This window comes from Hyperolius riggenbachi, chromosome 1 (genome assembly GCF_040937935.1).
Source record: "Hyperolius riggenbachi isolate aHypRig1 chromosome 1, aHypRig1.pri, whole genome shotgun sequence".
Lineage (NCBI taxonomy): Eukaryota > Metazoa > Chordata > Amphibia > Anura > Hyperoliidae > Hyperolius > Hyperolius riggenbachi.
The window spans coordinates 257604968-257623931 of NC_090646.1; the positions used below are offsets into that span (position 1 = coordinate 257604968).

At 44.2% G+C, this 18964-nt stretch overlaps 1 protein-coding gene across 1 annotated transcript in view; it reads right to left on the reverse strand.

The window, feature by feature from the left end:
* The window catches only part of LOC137504713 (N-acylethanolamine-hydrolyzing acid amidase-like), a 49392-nt gene that overhangs the window by 22436 nt on the left and 7992 nt on the right, over positions 1-18964 (reverse strand). Inside the window, exon 3 of the mRNA XM_068233301.1 lies at positions 3203-3329. Coding sequence (XP_068089402.1) covers positions 3203-3329 — 127 coding nt within the window. The remainder of the gene's footprint in view (positions 1-3202; positions 3330-18964) is intronic.

Consider the following 18964-nt stretch of genomic DNA (forward strand, 5'->3'; position numbering starts at 1 on the left):
TCAGGGCACCGGGGCACATTTGACACTAGCGGGGACAAGGTTGGGGGTTCTGTTGCGTTGGTCGCTCATCCTGATATTGCACGCCTGAAATTGGTCGCAACATCGATGGGGCATGCTCTTGGCGGCACAGATTTTCATTCGGTCTGATTATAATAATAGGATGGGTGATCCTAGTCTTCTGATGTATGGCCACCTTAACAGTTTTCCATTCTGACTGTGATTTCTTTACTAATATGCTCAATGTGTGCAATGCCTAAAGAAATAATTGGAACCTACTCATAGAAGAAGTAATATGCCTAGCAAAGTACCTAATGCAATCATTTTATGGTCTACTTCATTCAACATTACAACAAAATGACATCATAACTTTACAATGTGTAAAATATGAACATTAGTACAGGTAAAGAGGTAGGTTATTTCCCATGCTACATTGTCTGTGCCCTTTATATCTCCTCAGATCAGGAGTGTGAGGGAAATTCCATGTCCGTTATAAAATTTCTATAAAACATAGAACAGTGTTACACAATTTTAGTACTTACAGTACGTGCTTATATACTTATCTTTCCATTTCAATCTGTACATAAAACAAAGATAAAAATATTTTTTTATTTGAATTAAAGGGGCACTATGGTGAAACATTTAAAAATGTTAAATATGTGCAATCATATACAAATAAGAAGTAAGTTTTTCCAGACTAAAATGAGCCATAAATTACTTTTCTTCTATGTTGCTGTCACTTACAGAAGATAGTAGAAATCTGATAGAAGCGATAGGTTTTGGACTAGTCCATCTCTTCATGGTGGAGTCTCAGGGATTTATTTATTTTCAAAAGCACTTAGTGACTGGCAGTTGCTCTGTCCAACTGCCAAAAAACTGTTTAGCGAGCAGGGAGGCTGGCCAGCATCATTGTTTAAATCCTTTTAGGGAATATCTTTATAGCGAATAAAAGCCTTGCTGAGAATCCCCTATGAAAAGATGGACTAGTACAAAACCTGTCACTTCTGTCAGATTTCTACTACCTACTGTAAGTGACACCAACATAGGTAAGTGACAGCAACATATGAGAAAAGTAATTTATAGTAATTTATAGCTAATTTTACTCTGGAAAAAAACATACTTATTATTTGTCTATGTTTGCACTTATTTGAAATTGTACAATTTTTCGCCATAGTGCCCCTTTAACTCTTTTTCCAGTCATTTGACTCCTAACTGCCTTATCATCATACTAGCCACACTTACTATATGCAGTTTGAGCTTCACAAGATAATTTGCATGTTGTGGATTCTGTTCTGAGTGGCTTGAATTCTAGAAAACTATATCTGTGATTCAGTCTCTATGATCTAATGTTTGAAATGCTGCCCTGCTGAACTTGTTTTTACAGATTGTAATTAAATCAAGGAAAGTGATACAATAATCACATACATGTGAAGTTGTTTTATATGTAATAAAGTGGAATTCTAGTCCCAAAATCTACAATTTGAATAACTACACTGCGTTACATAAAAAAACAAAAACTTGAAAGCAATCCCACACATTGTCTATGTGTAAAAACCTATATTACTACAACATGCATGTTTACAGTGTCAGTGAAGTACAGTATACTTTTAATGTACTGTATGCTTCACTGTATGCGTCACTTCGCACTGCTAATGCATAAAGCTACTTTTTATCATTGTTGTGTCCTATCACAATGCTATGTGTATAGTGTGCAAGTAGTTTAAGAGTAAACAGGAAGCAGGTATTGCCCAGGATGATGAAATCTGGGCCATCAGTTGTTCCTCCAAGAAAGGCTGTCCAAGGCAACATAGAGTGCGTGGTTTTGCATACACCTGTTTCCCAGTCACCATATTTGGATAATAACTATCTGTACAATATGACAGGGAAGGTTGGAGCCTTAGGGCCCATTTCCACTGTAGCCAATTAGCCAATTTGCAGCATTTCCTCACATACAAATTTGGATGCAGAATCACTGCCTATGAAAATCGATACAATTCTTCGGATTCGCATGGTGGTTGTGGTGTGAAGGTGTCGGAGGGGGGTGGGGGGGGGGGATTAGATTGTGCCTGCTGCATTTCTTTGGGCAATACATTCAAATCTCATATCTTAAATCTTAATATTCTTCTGACTTAGATTTGAGTGATTTTATAAACTTTCAATGTACAAAGTACTAGCTGAAAAGACATAACGTACAGTGCTCTCATAGCCATAGGATGGGAGCAGTGTCCGAATCGCAAATTGACACAGCACCCTAGTGGAAACATCCACTAAGCTAGCCATACTCGATGCCAAACGATAGATCCCTCTCAGATCATAATCTGATCAGAGAGGGATCAATCTGATTAAATCCTTCCACATGCTGCACATAGATTTTTAATAGATTTCAGCATGAAATATGCATATGCATATCTTCCAGCGGATCTTCCAACCCTAGTTCATGCCTTCATCACATCAAGGCTGGACTGCTGCAATGTGCATCCAAACAAAGAGTCAAAGACCTGTATCACCTGCAATGCCGCTACAAGACTGTTAACAAGCCAACCCCGCCATTGCACATAACACCAACCATTCACTTACTCCACTGGCTATAAATAAGAGAATTCTGTTTAAGGTTGGCTTATTGACATTCAAATCCTTGCACAATCTGGGCCCTGGATACCTGAAGGACTTGTTGTAACTGCATTAAACCCCCACAATCTTAAATCAAAAGGATCTAATAACTTGGTCATCCCCAGAGTCCACCTCAAAACCTTTGGAGACAGTGCCTTCTGACATCTCCATCCCTGGAAGCATTTAAGTCCAAACTGAAAAGCCACCTGTTTAGCATGGCATTTCAAACACCTTAATATTTTCTCTGTAACACAGCCCAGCCTGCAACCATGTACTGATCTGAGGTATATCTGTATGCTTTGAGTCCTATGGGAGAAAAAGCGCTTTACAAATGTTATTGTACTGTATATTGTATTGTATTGTATTATTATAGCCACATTCCATTTACATGGAAGTTACAAAGTGAAATGAAAGATTTTGGGTGGATTTATCAAGGCAGGTGTTAGCAAAACTGAACTGAGGGGTTTCATAATGCAAACCTTATGACTGTATCAGTTTTAGCGACTGTTACTATTTTGCTTCAGTTTACTTTGCACCTGTCTTGACAGATCTGCCCCATTATGCTGTGTGTTTAGGAACCAATAATATACTCTACCTTTCCGTTCTTAATGAAATCCACATCCATGGTCAGGTTTCTAAGTACATCTTCAAAATTATAGTCCAAATTTCTCCCGTGGTAAATATTTCCTTTCTTGTCCTGGGCAACTATGCTAGTGCAAAACCTGCATAAAAAATATAAAAATTAGACAGTTCTTTTACACCTGCTGTTCAAAATTGTTACAATATCTATCCTCTGCCATGTATATAGGGTGGTGGTTACCACATAACCTCTGGTATAGATCACATTATCTTAAAAGGAACTAAACGGGCAAAAATTAACACGGCATGTACCATGTTTTCTTAAAAAGTTATACTGACTTCCTGTTTTTTTTTGTTGAACTCACCCTCCCAATTGCCAATTCTGGTGCTTAGTCCCGCCACCTTCCAGATCTCTGTTTTGGAGATACAGAGTGCCAAAGAAGTGCCACAGCACCCGTCTGGAAAGGGGCGGGTCTAAGCATTGGAAGTGGCTGCACAGAAGGTTTTCGGAGGGTAAGTGTAACAAAAGTATAACTTTTTAAGAGAACACAGTAAATGCCATGTTAATTTTTGGCTGTATGGTCCTTTTGAAGTGGAAGCACAGTCTAACTGTAACATATTAATATAAACATGTTTTGCACCTTTTTATTGACTTATATTTAACACTAGTGACCTAAGCCCATTTGAAAACGGGCTCTAGGTCTGTCATTACCGATCGCGCGCCCACCGCACGCACGCACACCCGCTGGTCGCACGTTCTCTCGTCCATCCGGCTGTCAGTGCTTGACATGCGCAGTAGCGCAAAAGCACTGACACATGGACAGGACGCAGGGACACTTGATGATTATTCGGTAGGATGCCTGAATTTCTCTGTTGGGGGCCGATTCACAAAGCACTATTAAACACTATTAAATTATTTCACCTTACTTATTAACTCACAATTTATCTCTCTTTAAATGACTTAACTCATGATTAATCTTTCCTTATCTGGTTATCCTATAAATTCTCTCTCCTTATTTATTTGTCTCATGTATTAGATCTCCTTACAGTTAAGGTGAAAAATAAGTAAGCTTTGCGTCACATTCAGGTCTCCAAATATTCCCTGAGGTTTTTACTTAAAGTGCACCTGAGACTAAGAGATTTAAAAGTTTTATACATACTTGGGGCTTCCTCCAGCCCTTTCCGCGCCAATCGCTTCCGTGCCGTCTTCCTCCGTCTCCTCGTTCTCCCAGGAAAAGCCCCATAAGTTTAGTCAGTCGGCGCATGCGCAGTGCAGTTGCACGCACCTCCGTCTCGCTCCTACGCCTGGGAGGCATTCTGTGCCTGCATAGTAGTACTGTGCAGGGCGCTCCCGGCCACATGAGCATGGTGGGGCGTGTGCACGTGGCTGGGCCACTGCCACTTGTCCATGACTGGACAAGCTAACAGGGCTTCTACCGGGAGAAAAAAGGAGGCAGAGGAAGACGGCATAGGAGCTATCGGTGTGGAGGGGGCTGGAGGGAGCCCCAGGTATATTTAAAACTAGTCTCAGGTTTCCTTTAACAAAAATAAATAAATAAAAAAAACCCCAAAAAACGAGATTAATTTACCTGAGGATTCTACCGGCCTTCTGCAGCCACCCTGTGCCTGCGCTGTCACTAAGTGTCCCTCCAGTCCCCTGCAGCAACCCTCCTCTGGCCAGCCGATGGGCCACTGTGCATATGTGGCCATGGCCGTGCAGGTCCTTGATCACGCTCCTGTCGGTGAGAGTGTTCTGCGCATGTGCAGTAGAGATTTCTTTGTACTGCACATGCGCAGATTGCTTCTGTCCACAGGAGTGCAATTAGGAGGCGCATGGACCAGGGCCAGAGGGTCGCTGCAAGGGAGAGGAGGATTGCTTTGACATGGCACGGGCACAGGGCGGCTGCAGGGGGCTGGCAGAAGCCCCAGGACTTTAAAGAAAACCTGTAACTCAGAAAAAGTCCCCTGGGGGTAATTACCTCATGATGGGGAAGCCTCTGGATCCTAACGAGGCTTCCCACATTCTTCTCTGTCCCTTCATTGTCCAGCTGCAGCCCCTCGAAGTGCGACAATGTAAATATTTACCTTCCGGGATCCAGCGCAGGCGTACTAGCGGATCTTCCTTCGGGTAAAGGCAGAATTAGCCAAACCCGATCGATCCGCTCTACTGGGCAGGTTTGAGTCCTTTCGTGCCTGCACAGTAGAGCGGATACGATCGCGTTCGGCTATTTCCGCCTTACCCGAAAGAAGAGCCGCTACTGCGCCTGCTCTGTATCCCGGCAACATAAATAAATCAGCACTTGTCAGGCTTGTTGGGGGAGGATTGCGGGAGGCTTCGGGGGAGCCAGCGCTGGACTGCCTGCAGCTACAGGGATGGGGAAGCCTCATTGGGACCCTAAGGCTTCCCCCTCCCGAGGTGAGTACCCCCCAGGGGATGTTTTTTTTGTACCGGTTTTCTGTAAGTAAAAAAAAATAATGACTCGGTTTATATATGAGTAATGGTTTTCTAAAGTTGTCTGTGACAAGCACATGTACCCCATAAACTGTTCAGCACATCTGCAGGCCCAAGAGTTACACATACTACAGCCCAACATGTACTGTATATAGTAAGAGAGTGCAGTGTTTGGCAGCAATCTTGTTAGTAGAGAACATCATTTGGCACAATGAACTCAATTCAGCATTACTATTTTTTTTTTACATCAACTCATTTTTCAAAGAAAATGTGTCTTTTACCAAAACATCTGCACCATCTCAGTTGGATCGCGTACCGGTAAGGTCGTTACCTTTGATGTGGGATATGAGCCTTTAGCAAGGGTTTAAATCTTAGCGCAAGCGAGTATGTAAAACAGTAAGGAGTCTTTAGGCAAGGTTCCCTAATGATCCTGATCGCCAATGGAGGGTGCCATGAGTGGCTGCAGCTCTGGCGCTTTAAGTCCACCTGGAGAAAAGCGCAATATAAATGTTTGGTGTCTTGTCTTTGGACCACATATTACTCTGTCAAAGCAAGTCACCATGTCCCTGGGAGGTTCCATGTATTTTTAAGTCAGTTCCCCATGTATCAAACTGACTTTTGCTAATTTAAATGGGTCATTATCTCTGCTCAGCACTCATTTGTCCAGGTCAAACCATAACCAAATATAAAAACGAAATGTAACTGCAACTGAAAGCCTTTTTCTGTTCCAATGTCTTATCTATGTTTTATCTTCAGAGTAATGATTTTTAAACGACTGGAAGTAGGGTGACCGTCCCTTACATTTTAGATTATATTTATGCTGTAGAAAATCAAATTGGTGCTGGAAGAAAGGCTAGTTATGCATGACTCAACTCTTGAAATCAAAATGTTCCCGTGAAAGAGTTCAAGGTTACAAAACAGAGCTCGTGAATTTCACATCCTGTTTCAAAGCAAATTATTCACATCCTTTATTACAGTTTTATTGAACCTTATGATGGCATTTAGCAATCAAATGTGGAAAAGTATAACAATGTAATTTGTTATCATGGGCAGCATAAAAGGGGGGCATACAACTGTATATCCTAAAAACAGAGTCAGAATCATGTCCAGTTATATTGGAATCTATTCTACCAAAAATGACTTGTTAGTTTTGATTAGAGCAACTAACCAGCTGCCACACTGGGTGCATCAATCTGGCAATCGCTCCTACCACTCCGGTGTTGCGGTATGGGCTGTAATGCAATACAGCAAGTCCTTGCACTAGGGCACAGAATGAGAGGTTGCACATGTCAACCGGTTTCAATGGACACACCAGCTTTCTCAAGAAAGTGGAAGGACTTGCTGTATTGCAATGCGTACCGCAACACCCGAGTGGTAGGAGTGGCGGCCGAATTGATGCACCCATTGTGGCAGCTGGTTTGGATGTAATTGACCCAGGAGTCTTTTCAGATGGAGGCACTACAGATATCAGATGGAGTGAGATCCCTCCATGCCATATGGCTATTCCCAGAGTCTATACAGACGGAGGGTGATGACCAACGTATTGGGTGAGATCACTCCATGTTACTACGCATATGTCAACTGCCAGCTGGATGTTTATGCAACATGAACACAGCAAATACCTTTGATGCTACTGGATTGCTGAGCATTAATTTCTAAACCCTGTGGCGTTGCAAGATATACAGTTGCAATCATACCACATATATATTTCCCTTCCAAAGTGAGGAGTTCATATAAACACAGAGATATTAAGTGACATAGAAGCGGATTTCCGTTCTTGTGAGTCTCAGTTGTGACATTTAACATTGGACATCAGAACTTTGGAATCTGTGTAGGAGGAATCATTGGAACTTTGGTTGCTTTCTTTCCTTTTTGATTTTTGTCTGCAGGCTTCAGGGACATTGAATAGTTATAAAGTGAACATATGAGATTTAATGCATAAGCCAAAGATAAATGTAGGGGAATTTTCAATACTACATTTTAATATGTTCTAATAAAATTGTATTTTTATATCTTTTGGAAACAATGTTGTTGTGCAGGTTTTGTTCCCAGTTGCTTTTTTGTTTTCACATTAATATTTGGGTGTTCAAGTAAGGTCATTGTACTCATGTTTTTGATCTATGCAGATTATACTATTTTATAGTTGGCTGATTCAAATATTTCCTTGTGTAGAGCTTTAATAGAAGAATCAGGTTATTACTCAGGGCTGTGTTAGAACAGAGACAAATCAGAAGTAATGCTGGTGGATAAACCCCCAGTCTGGGTCTGCCCCTGACCTGGTGCCACTGCAGGTTGTACAAACGTTGATGTACCTAGGAGTATCTATACACGTCTGTCATAAAATGTTCTTGCAAACTTCCCTCTAATTGCATATGTCCAAACCATGAGGAAGCCAGAGTATAGACAGAGGTTTTCTCTGATACCCTAATTTTATTTATTTATTTAAGTATTTATATAGCGCCAAAATATTACGCAGCACTGTACAGAGTATATTGTCTTGTCACTAACTGTCCCTCAGAGGGGCGTACAATTTAGACCCTACCATAGTCATATGTCTATGTATGTATTGTGTAGTGCATGTATCATAGTCTAGGGCCAATTTAGGGGGAAGCCAATTAACTTAACTGTATGTTTTTGGGATGTGGGAGGAAACCGGAGTGCCTGAAGAAGACCCACACAGATACAGGGAGAACATACAAACTCCTTGCAGATGTTGACCTGGCTGGGATTCGAACCGGGGACCCAGTGCTGCAAGGCAAGAGCGCTAACCACTACACCACCGTGCTGCCCCAATCTTGAACTGTAGCAACCAAACCTCCATAATGCTGCGGAGGTTTAGTTGTTAATGTTACTATATTTTGTTGCTATATTTGCTTTTTGATACATTCATGTTATGTGAAGTGTTGACGCGTCCAAAGTTCTATGACCCTATGCTTTGACCCTGTCACATGGGAAACGAACTTGCATCAGTATCATTTAACAACTGTTCAATATGCTGCATTAACCAAGAAGAGTTCTTCATTATAATTGCATTGTGTACTGTGAGCTCTATTGCTCCACCCTGCATTGTGAACAGATTTCAGCAGTGGTTGCAAAGTGTGATAGTTAAGGGCTCTACCTCTGACATAGGAGACCAGGGTTCAAATCTCAGCTCTTCTTATTTCAGTAAGACTGCACCTATTCAGTAAAGGCAAGACTCCCTAACACTGTTACTGCCTTCTGAGTATCCTCTAGTGGCTTCCTCACAAGCACTTTGAGTCTGACTGGAAAAAAGTGTTAAACAATTTTGTCGAAATATATTTCAATAAACGTATTTCAAAAAAATGCACTGAGATGAAAACAGAAGTGCTCTGGGTAACGCACAAGCTATCATGCGACTTTCATGCCTGGTAGTGCACCGGAATACGTAAGTATTTTTTTTAATCTCTTCCCCCCCCCCATGGCTATAATAGGCAATGCAACTTTTTTAATAAGCTGTGGTGCGACTGTTCCAAATCGCACAGCAACCGCACAGCACAAAGTGTAAAAGAACCCTGACAGTACTTTTTTTTTTGCTAACTTTTTGCTAATTTTCTGAAAAGTTATTTTAAATAGCAGAGGGAAATTTTCTAAAAGAAAAGTGAATTGAGTAAGGGCTCTTGTGTCTATTGCATCTACATTTGTAGCAAATTCACTGCAGTGCATGCATTTGCATAATCAAATTTATTTCACCAACTGCCCCATTCACCAGGAAGATTTCAATACTGTCGCAACATATGAAGAATATTGGTGAATAAGCTTGGATTCACCAAATATTTACAATTATACACATCATAACCTTTAACACCAATTTAGACAGAAAGAAAAACAAAAGAAATTGGAGTTTGAACCTGCTACTGAACCTGCAATTATCTTGATTGCACATCGAAATAAAAGTTGCCCTTTACACTTCAAAACTCAGACTTCTTCACCTTGGACTTAGTCTGCACTTAATATTTGACAGAAAAATTTAAACTGAAGTATTAATCTTGATATGTTTTGAGACTGTTGTTTAGGGAAACATATTTCTTATCTGAGTAGTGTAGTAATTGTGTGCCTTTTTCTGGGATTCTCACTGCTTGTTGTTACAAAGAGTGGGTTTCTAAGAAAAGAGTGTTTTTTTTCCTGACACTCAGGTTTCCTCCCACATTCCAAAAACACACAGATAAGTTACGTGGCTTTGCTCTACCCTGGTTGACCCTGGTCTATGATGGAGATATGACTATTGTGTATTCAGACAAATCAGTTCAGTGTAAACACTGCCTAAAGCCTTGTACACATGCCTGATGAAACTGAGCCAAAGAAGCCGATAAGCTCGAGTAAAAAATAAGATACTTACCTAAAGAGAAGGAAGCCTCAGGATCCTATTGAGGCTTTCCTCGCTGCTCTGATGTCCCTCGTTGCGAAGCTCGCCCCCCTTCGAAGATTAACGATGATTACACGTAACATGATTACACATACATGCGAGCCCACCTTGCGCATGCGTGCACAGCCATGAATTAAGAAGAGGAGCCGCGTGGCCCCGATGTGGAAGAGGGGGACTGCGGACCACCAAGGGAAGCCTCCTGAGGCTCCTTCAGGGTAATGGCCTATTTTGAACCGGAGTCTCGGCTCAGGATTACGTTAAAAGAACACTATCAATTAACATTTTTTTTTTTTTTTAACCTGAGAGTGAGAGAGTTCCTGAAATGCTGCTAAGTAGTGATGTATTCAATTAATTTGCTTATCCCTTTTTTACTGATTCAAATTCCTTTCACTCTTAATGGATACCAAATCTGACAGCCCAGGGAACCATGAGAGGAGGGGGATTCACTCACATTACATCTGTTAACCCTGTGTGTGAGAAAGCTCTCCCTGGAAGCTGACGGTGTCTCTGACTGAGCTGTCTGCACGAGAGCAGAGGAAATGTAACTTGTTATTAACATTTGAAATTGTGTGTGACACCTGACACCACAGCTTTTCAATCTTTTTTTACTTTTAGAGAAAAATATTCTGTAGTCAGATATGCAAGACACCCCTTTTGTGAATGATTTGTTCCAATAGAGCTAAATCCTGCACACAATGAATTAATTTTTTTGTCTCTGATATTTAACATGAAAAGTAGGAACATGTTTACACAGCACTTAGACATTATTTGTACATTGTGATTTTAGAACACTTGGGTATTGATAGTGTTCCTTAAATTTTGATATTGTTAAACTTAAATATTGTCACCATAAAAATCAAATTTCAACAGCAACTGGTCTGAGTGTATTAAGTGATAAAGATGCTAATCCTGCATTCTAAACTTGCAAAACTTTTTCTGCTGTTATGGTTTGTAGTTATCACATACTTTAGGAGCACTGGCCCTAGTGCCAAACAGTGCCAAAGAGTTGAATGCTGGGAGTGCTTTTTATCTATAATATATTCATCCTCTTCCATTTATTTCCCTTCCTATCTGCTTATCAGAAACACCCTCTGATCACTTGTGTTTACAAGCAAGGCTGAGGTGACTCAGTGATTGGATGTGTAAATAAAAAAAAGTTGTTAGTGTACACCTCAGTGGGAGTGTCTGAAGACTCTTGAAGGAGGGCAGCTAATGAATACACAATGAGCAAGAGAAGGGAGGGGGAAAACAAGAGTCAGAGAGGATATGATGTCAGCAGTAGCTTGGCAAGATGGCCTCTGCCTAGAATAGGATTTTCTGCTTTTCCTTTGTAAAAGTCACAGGAATCAGTTCGTGGATAGCACAATACATCTGTTATGTAAGTAGAAGTAGTATTTATCTACTTATATATGTGTTTTTTATTTCTAGGTTAGCATGGGTGTCGCTTGTTCTTTAAAGAAGCCATCTCTCACTGTCCTTTAATAGATATTCTTATGAACACACTGGGGAAAGTGTGGGAATGCAAATACTATAAAGCACATAGCAGGGAGAAACTGGACAGAATCATATAAAATTTGACAGGAAGAACATAAAACAATAAAGTCTACTTTATATTACTACAAAAATGTTACCAAAACAAGTCATATGTTAACACAACCATACCCTCAAGTAACTTCAGTGTAACGTGAATAAACCCCCACAACAGTAAAAGGCAAAGCTATCTGGGGCCAAGAATATTAAAAATATTAAACTTGTTGATGTATAAAGTTAATAAGAAAACTGAAGATTATGTGTGGAAACCAAGCTTAAAACTCCACATGGCATATAATGTCTCAGCAATTGCATTGCAAGTGGAGGTTAATTTTCCAAAAGGAATCATATCTTATATCTGGAATTAGCACGGAGCATCCTGATTGTGTTTGGGTTTATCTTACAGTTATCTAATGTGTATTGTTGATGTTTAAAGATGCATATGTGATACTTTATACAATAATTATATTCTGGGGCATCAGAATACATTTTTGTTTAATGTTTTTGTGTTTTCACATTATGCACTTTACACTAAAGACACTTGTAGGCATGATTCTGTTTTGCATTTGCCTTTTATTGCTGGCATCCTGGTAGTAGAGGAACTGGTTGACATAAACTCACCATCATTGTAAAGCTGATGGCAGGTTTGTCAGAGAAAACCCAGTTCTCAGAGCAGAAAAAGTTCGGCAGCCAATGGAAATCCAGATGAAAAGGTGAAATCCCTCCCACTCAGTGACATTAGTCCATGCCTGATTAAAATTCAGCCTTGGATGCACAGCCTTGTGGGTAATGACATCACATTAGTGTTGGGCGAACACCTAGATGTTCGGGTTCGAGAACGTTCGCCGAACATCGCCGCGATGTTCGGGTGTTCGCGCCGAACTCCGAACATAATGGAAGTCAATGGGGACCCGAACTTTCGTGCTTTGTAAAGCTTCCTTACATGCTACTTACCCGAAATTAGCAGGGTATGTGCACCTTGGGAGTGGGTACAAGAGGGAAAAAAAATATTTGAAAAAGAGCTTATAGTTTTTAAGAAAATTGATTGTAAAGTTTCAAAGGAAAAACTGTCTTTTAAATGCTGAAAATGTCATGTTTCTTTGCACAGGTAACATGCTTTTTACCGCCATGCAGTCATAAATGTAATAAAGAGAAGAGGTTCCATAAACAGGGACCGGTAACGCTAACCCAGCAGCAGCAGCAGCACACGTGATGGAACAGGAGGAGGCGCAGGAGGAGAAGGCCACGCTTTTTGAGACACAACAACCCAGGCCGTGCATGAGGACAAGAAGCGTGCGGATAGCATGCTTTTTACCGCCATGCAGTCATAAATGAAATAAAGAGAAGAGGTTCCATAAACAGGGACCGGTAACGCTAACCCAGCAGCAGCAGCACACGTGATGGAACAGGAGGAGGCGCAGGAGGAGAAGGCCACGCTTTGAGACACAACAACCCAGGCCTTGGATGAGGACAAGAAGCGTGCGGATAGCATGCTTTTTACCGCCATGCAGTCATAAATGAAATAAAGAGAAGAGGTTCCATAAACAGGGACCGGTAACGCTAACCCAGCAGCAGCAGCAGCACACGTGATGGAACAGGAGGAGGCGCAGGAGGAGAAGGCCACGCTTTTTGAGACACAACAACCCAGGCCTTGCATGAGGACAAGAAGCGTGCGGATAGCATGCTTTTTACCGCCATGCAGTCATAAATGAAATAAAGAGAAGAGGTTCCATAAACAGGGACCGGTAACGCTAACCCAGCAGCAGCAGCAGCACACGTGATGGAACAGGAGGAGGCGCAGGAGGAGAAGGCCACGCTTTGAGACACAACAACCCAGGCCTTGCATGAGGACAAGAAGCGTGCGGATAGCATGCTTTTTACCGCCATGCAGTCATAAATGTAATAAAGAGAAGAGGTTCCATAAACAGGGACCGGTAACGCTAACCCAGCAGCAGCAGCACACGTGATGGAACAGGAGCAGGCGCAGGAGGAGAAGGCCATGCTTTTTGAGACACAACAACCCAGGCCTTGCATGAGGACAAAAAGCGTGCGGATATAGCAGCAATGCTTTTTGCCGCCATGCAGTCATAAATGTTATACAGATGAGAGGTTCAATAAACAGGGACCGGAAACGCTAAACCATCCCAGATGTTCATTGGTCATGTTACTTGGTTGGGGTCCTGGAGTGTTGCGTAGTCGTTTCCAATCCAGAATTTGAGTCAGACGGTCTGCATTTTCTGTGGAGAGGCGGATACGCCGATCTGTGATGATGCCTCCGGCAGCACTGAAACAGCGTTCCGACATAACGCTGGCTGCCGGGCAAGCCAGCACCTCTATTGCGTACATTGCCAGTTCGTGCCAGGTGTCTAGCTTCGATACCCAATAGTTGAAGGGTGCAGATGGATTGTTAGACACAGCTACGCCATCTGACATGTAGTCCTTGACCATCTTCTCCAGGCGATCGGTGTTGGAGGTGGATCTGCACGCTTGCTGTTCAGTGGGCTGCTGCTGCATGGGTGTCAGAAAATTTTCCCACTCCAAGGACACTGCCGATACCATTCCTTTTTGGGCACTAGCTGCGGTTTGTGTTGTTTGCTGCCCTCCTGGTCGTCCTGGGTTTGCGGAAGTCAGTCTGTCGGCGTACAACTGGCTAGAGGAGGGGGAGGATGTCAATCTCCTCTCTAAAGTCTCCACAAGGGCCTGCTGGTATTCTTCCATTTTGACCTGTCTGACTCTTTCTTCAAGCAGTTTTGGAACATTGTGTTTGTACTGTGGATCCAGAAGGGTATAAACCCAGTAATTGGTGTTGTCCAGAATGCACACAATGCGTGGGTCGCGTTCAATGCAGTCTAGCATGAATTGAGCCATGTGTGCCAGAGTCCTACCAGAATCCTCATCATCCTCTTGTGAGCGTTGTGATAGTTGTTGTGATGCATCATAGTCGTCACCTTCTTCCTGGTCTGCTTCTGCTGACCATTCGCGCTGAATTGTGGAAGTCCAACGTGCACCGCTCTGGCCCTTGTCAGTGGTGGCAGGAAATTCCTGCTCCAACTCCAGCTGTTCCTCCTCCTCTTCTTCGTCATAGCTGCTGGGGCCAGCGTTTCCTGAGGCGGATGGCCTGATGTTGGTACCATCACGCTGATCGTTTTCTTCTTCAGATTCCCCCAGTTGCATCATGACAGCTGTTTCCTTGATTTTCAACATTGACCTCTTCAGTAAACACAGCAGTGGTATGGTAATGCTGACTGAAGAGTTGTCACTGCTCACAAGCAACGTGGATTGCTCAAAATTTTGGAGGACTTGGCAGAGGTCCAACATGTTGGCCCAATCGGATCCACAGAAGCTTGGCAGCTGGCCGGATGCGCCTTGGTACTGCGCCGTCATGTACTGGGCCACTGCACTCTTCTGCTCGCAAAAGCGGGCTAGCATGTGCAGCGTAGAATTCCAGCGCGTAGGGACATCACACAGCAAGCGATGGTGGGGGAGATTGAAGCGCTCCTGCATCTTGGCGAGTGCCCCCAAAGCAGTACTTGAATTTCTACAATGTTTGGCCAATCGTCGCACCTTCAACAAAAGATCGGCCACGCCTGGGTATGTCTTCAGGAACCGCTGAACTACTAGGTTCATCACGTGCGCCAGGCAAGGGATGTGTGTCAGCTTAGCCTTAACCTTAAAGCGCGAATGAGATTACTCCCATTATCACACACAACCATGCCCGGTTTCAGGTCCAGCGGTGCCAGCCACAAATCCGTCTGTTCCTTTATTCCCCTCCAAATTTCCTCCCTTGTGTGCTGCTTATCCCCAAGGCAGATCAGCTTCAGCAACGCTTGCTGACGCATGCCAACAGCTGTGCTGCACTGCTTCCACGATCCTACTGCTGCTGGTGCTGGGTTCGCATTTCCGGATGAGGTACAGCTTTGAGATGCGTTGGAGGAGAAGGAGTCAGAGAGGTAGCTGCTGCTGTTGTTATCCAGTGGGAGGGACGGCGGTGCAGCTGTTTGCGGCGTGGGCAACACCCGCGCCGTAGCAGGTGAGGAATCGCTGCCAGGCTCCACAAGGTTCACCCAGTGCACGGTAAGGGAGATGTATCGACCCTGGCCGAACGCACTCGTCCAGGTGTCAGTGGTGAGGTGAACCTTGCAGGCAACGGCATTCTTCAAGCTTCGGGTTATTTTGCTGACCACGTGCTCATGCAACTCAGGCACTGCAGAGCGCGCAAAGTGGTAGCGGCTGGGAACCACGTAACGTGGGATGGCCACTGACATCATGCCCTTGAAGCTGTTTGTCTCCACCACTCGATATGGCAGCATTTCGCAGGCCAGAAGCTTGGCTATGCTGGCTGTTACTGCCACGGCCCGGGGGTCATTTGCTGGCAATTTCCTCTTGCGCTCAAACATCTCCGAGACAGACAACTGAACCGTAGGGCTGCACACTGAAGGGCTGTTGGTTGTTGTGTTTGATGAAGACTGGGAGACCTCAAGAGCAATACTCCGGAAAGTGACAGTGTCAGCGTTGTCTGATGTTTGTGAATGTTGTGAACCACGCAATGGCTGGGCTACTGCTGCTGCTGAGGCGGGTCTGGTGGTGAGTCTGGTGAACCCAAGGGAGGCAGTGTTGCTGGTACCCTGTCCTGTCGAGTTTGCTCACAGAGTGGGATGTTTGGATAGCATGTGGCGGCTCATGCTGGTGGTGGAGAGGTTGTTAATACTTTTCCCCCTGCTCAGGCGGGTCTTGCACACCTTGCAAATCGCCATGGTAACATCCTCAGTGCAGTCTTCAAAGAAAGCCCAGACTTTGGAGCACCTGCCTTGCTGGCGATTTCTGTTTGCGCCTCTTTTGCCTCTCACTTGAACTTCCACGCTTGTGGTGCCTGAAATTTCGCGCCGCCTACCTTGTGGCACAAGGCGAACTCGTGCAGCAGTGGGTTCTTCAACAGACTCATCTTTGCTGCTGCTACGACAGCGATGTTCTCGTTCACAAACAAAATCTGGGTCTCTGTCCACATTGTCCATACCCCCCTCTTCCATCTCCTCAAACTCGTCATATGTCATTGTGGGGGGCCGCCGCCGTGGAGTAGAGCTCCCCAGAACAACCTCTGCGCAGCTCACTCCAACGTCGTCTTCCAGAGCTTCTCGGCCGACCTCCTGCAATTGCAACCCCTCCTGCCCAACTTGCTCTGGGATTTGGGTTTCAAAGTCCTCGGACTCGCCTTGTTGTATTTCAGTGCCCGATGCATTTCCCACAGTTAATGGTTGTGAATCCGGGCACAACATTTCTGGCTGTTCCTCCATTGACCTTTCAAAGGTGGAAGTTTGTTGGCCTGGGAAAAGCTCCTGTGAATACCCCATTGTGTCCTGAAGTAATTCATCGGACTGGTTATCTGGCAGTTGTGTGCGTGGTGTCGCTGCCGGTTGTGTCAGCTTTGTGCCCACTGGCTCCTTGTAACTGGCTGAGGACTCGGACCTCGTGCGTGATGTGCTGGTGCTGCTTAACCCACTGCTAGACACTTGAGAGGTCATCCAAGTAATTATCTGGTCCTGTTCTTTTGGATCTGTGAGGGTTGTTGTCCTGGACAACATGGGCGGTATTGAGTGGGTTTTCTTGGGTGCTCCCCTGTGGCCTGTACGTGAACCGTCAGGGGAAACACCTCTTCCCTTGCCCCTCCCTCTTTCACCGGATTTCTTCCTCATTTCACTTATCCTTAAAGTACACGCTGACTGGCAGCAGTACAGTGGCAGTACAGAAATGCTATACAGTGGTGGGTGAGCGGTGTACCACTATTGCCAGCAGCGACACAGAGCACAATGCTATACAGTGGCGGGTGAGCGGTGTACTACTGTTCCCAGCAGACACAGAGTGGCAGTAAACACAATGCTATATAGTGTGGCTGAGCCGTGTACACACAGTCGCAGTAAACAATGCTATATAGTCTGGCTGAGCGGTGTACACACAGTGGCAGTACACACAATGCTATATAGTCTGGCTGAGCGGTGTACACAGAGTGGCAGTACACACAATGCTATATAGTCTGGCTGAGCGGTGTACACAGAGTGGCAGTAAACAATGCTATATAGTCTGGCTGAGCGGTGTACACACAGTGGCAGTACACACAATGCTATATAGTCTGGCTGAGCGGTGTACACAGAGTGGCAGTACACACAATGCTATATAGTCTGGCTGAGCGGTGTACACAGAGTGGCAGTAAACAATGCTATACAGTCTGGCTGAGCGGTGTACACACAGTGGCAGTACACACAATGCTATATAGTCTGGCTGAGCGGTGTACACAGAGTGGCAGTACACACAATGCTATATAGTCTGGCTGAGCCGTGTACACACAGTGGCAGTAAACAATGCTATATAGTCTGGCTGAGTGGTGTACACACAGTGGCAGTACACACAATGCTATATAGTCTGGCTGAGCGGTGTACACACAGTGGCAGTACACACAATGCTATATAGTCTGGCTGAGCGGTGTACACAGAGTGGCAGTACACACAATGCTATATAGTCTGGCTGAGCCGTGTACACACAGTGGCAGTAAACAATGCTATATAGTCTGGCTGAGCGGTGTACACACAGTGGCAGTACACACAATGCTATATAGTCTGGCTGAGCGGTGTACACACAGTGGCAGTACACACAATGCTATATAGTCTGGCTGAGCGGTGTACACAGAGTGGCAGTACACACAATGCTATATAGTCTGGCTGAGCGGTGTACACAGAGTAGCAGTAAACAATGCTATATAGTCTGGCTGAGCGGTGTACACACAGTGGCAGTACACACAATGCTATATAGTCTGGCTGAGCGGTGTACACAGAGTGGCAGTACACACAATGCTATATAGTCTGGCTGAGCCGTGTACACACAGTGGCAGTAAACAATGCTATATAGTCTGACTGAGCGGTGTACACAGAGTGGCAGTACACACAATGCTATATAGTCTGGTTGAGCGGTGTACACAGAGTGGCAGTAAACAATGCTATATAGTCTGGCTGAGCGGTGTACACAGAGTGGCAGTACACACAATGCTATATAGTCTGGCTGAGCCGTGTACACACAGTGGCAGTAAACAATGCTATATAGTCTGGCTGAGCGGTGTACACACAGTGGCAGTACACACAATGCTATATAGTCTGGCTGAGCGGTGTACACACAGTGGCAGTACACACAATGCTATATAGTCTGGCTGAGCGGTGTACACAGAGTGGCAGTAAACAATGCTATATAGTCTGGCTGAGCGGTGTACACAGAGTGGCAGTAAACAATGCTATATAGTCTGGCTGAGCGGTGTACACAGAGTGGCAGTACACACAATGCTATATAGTCTGGCTGAGCCGTGTACACACAGTGGCAGTAAACAATGCTATATATAGCGTGGCTGAGCGAGGTACACAGTGGCAGTACAC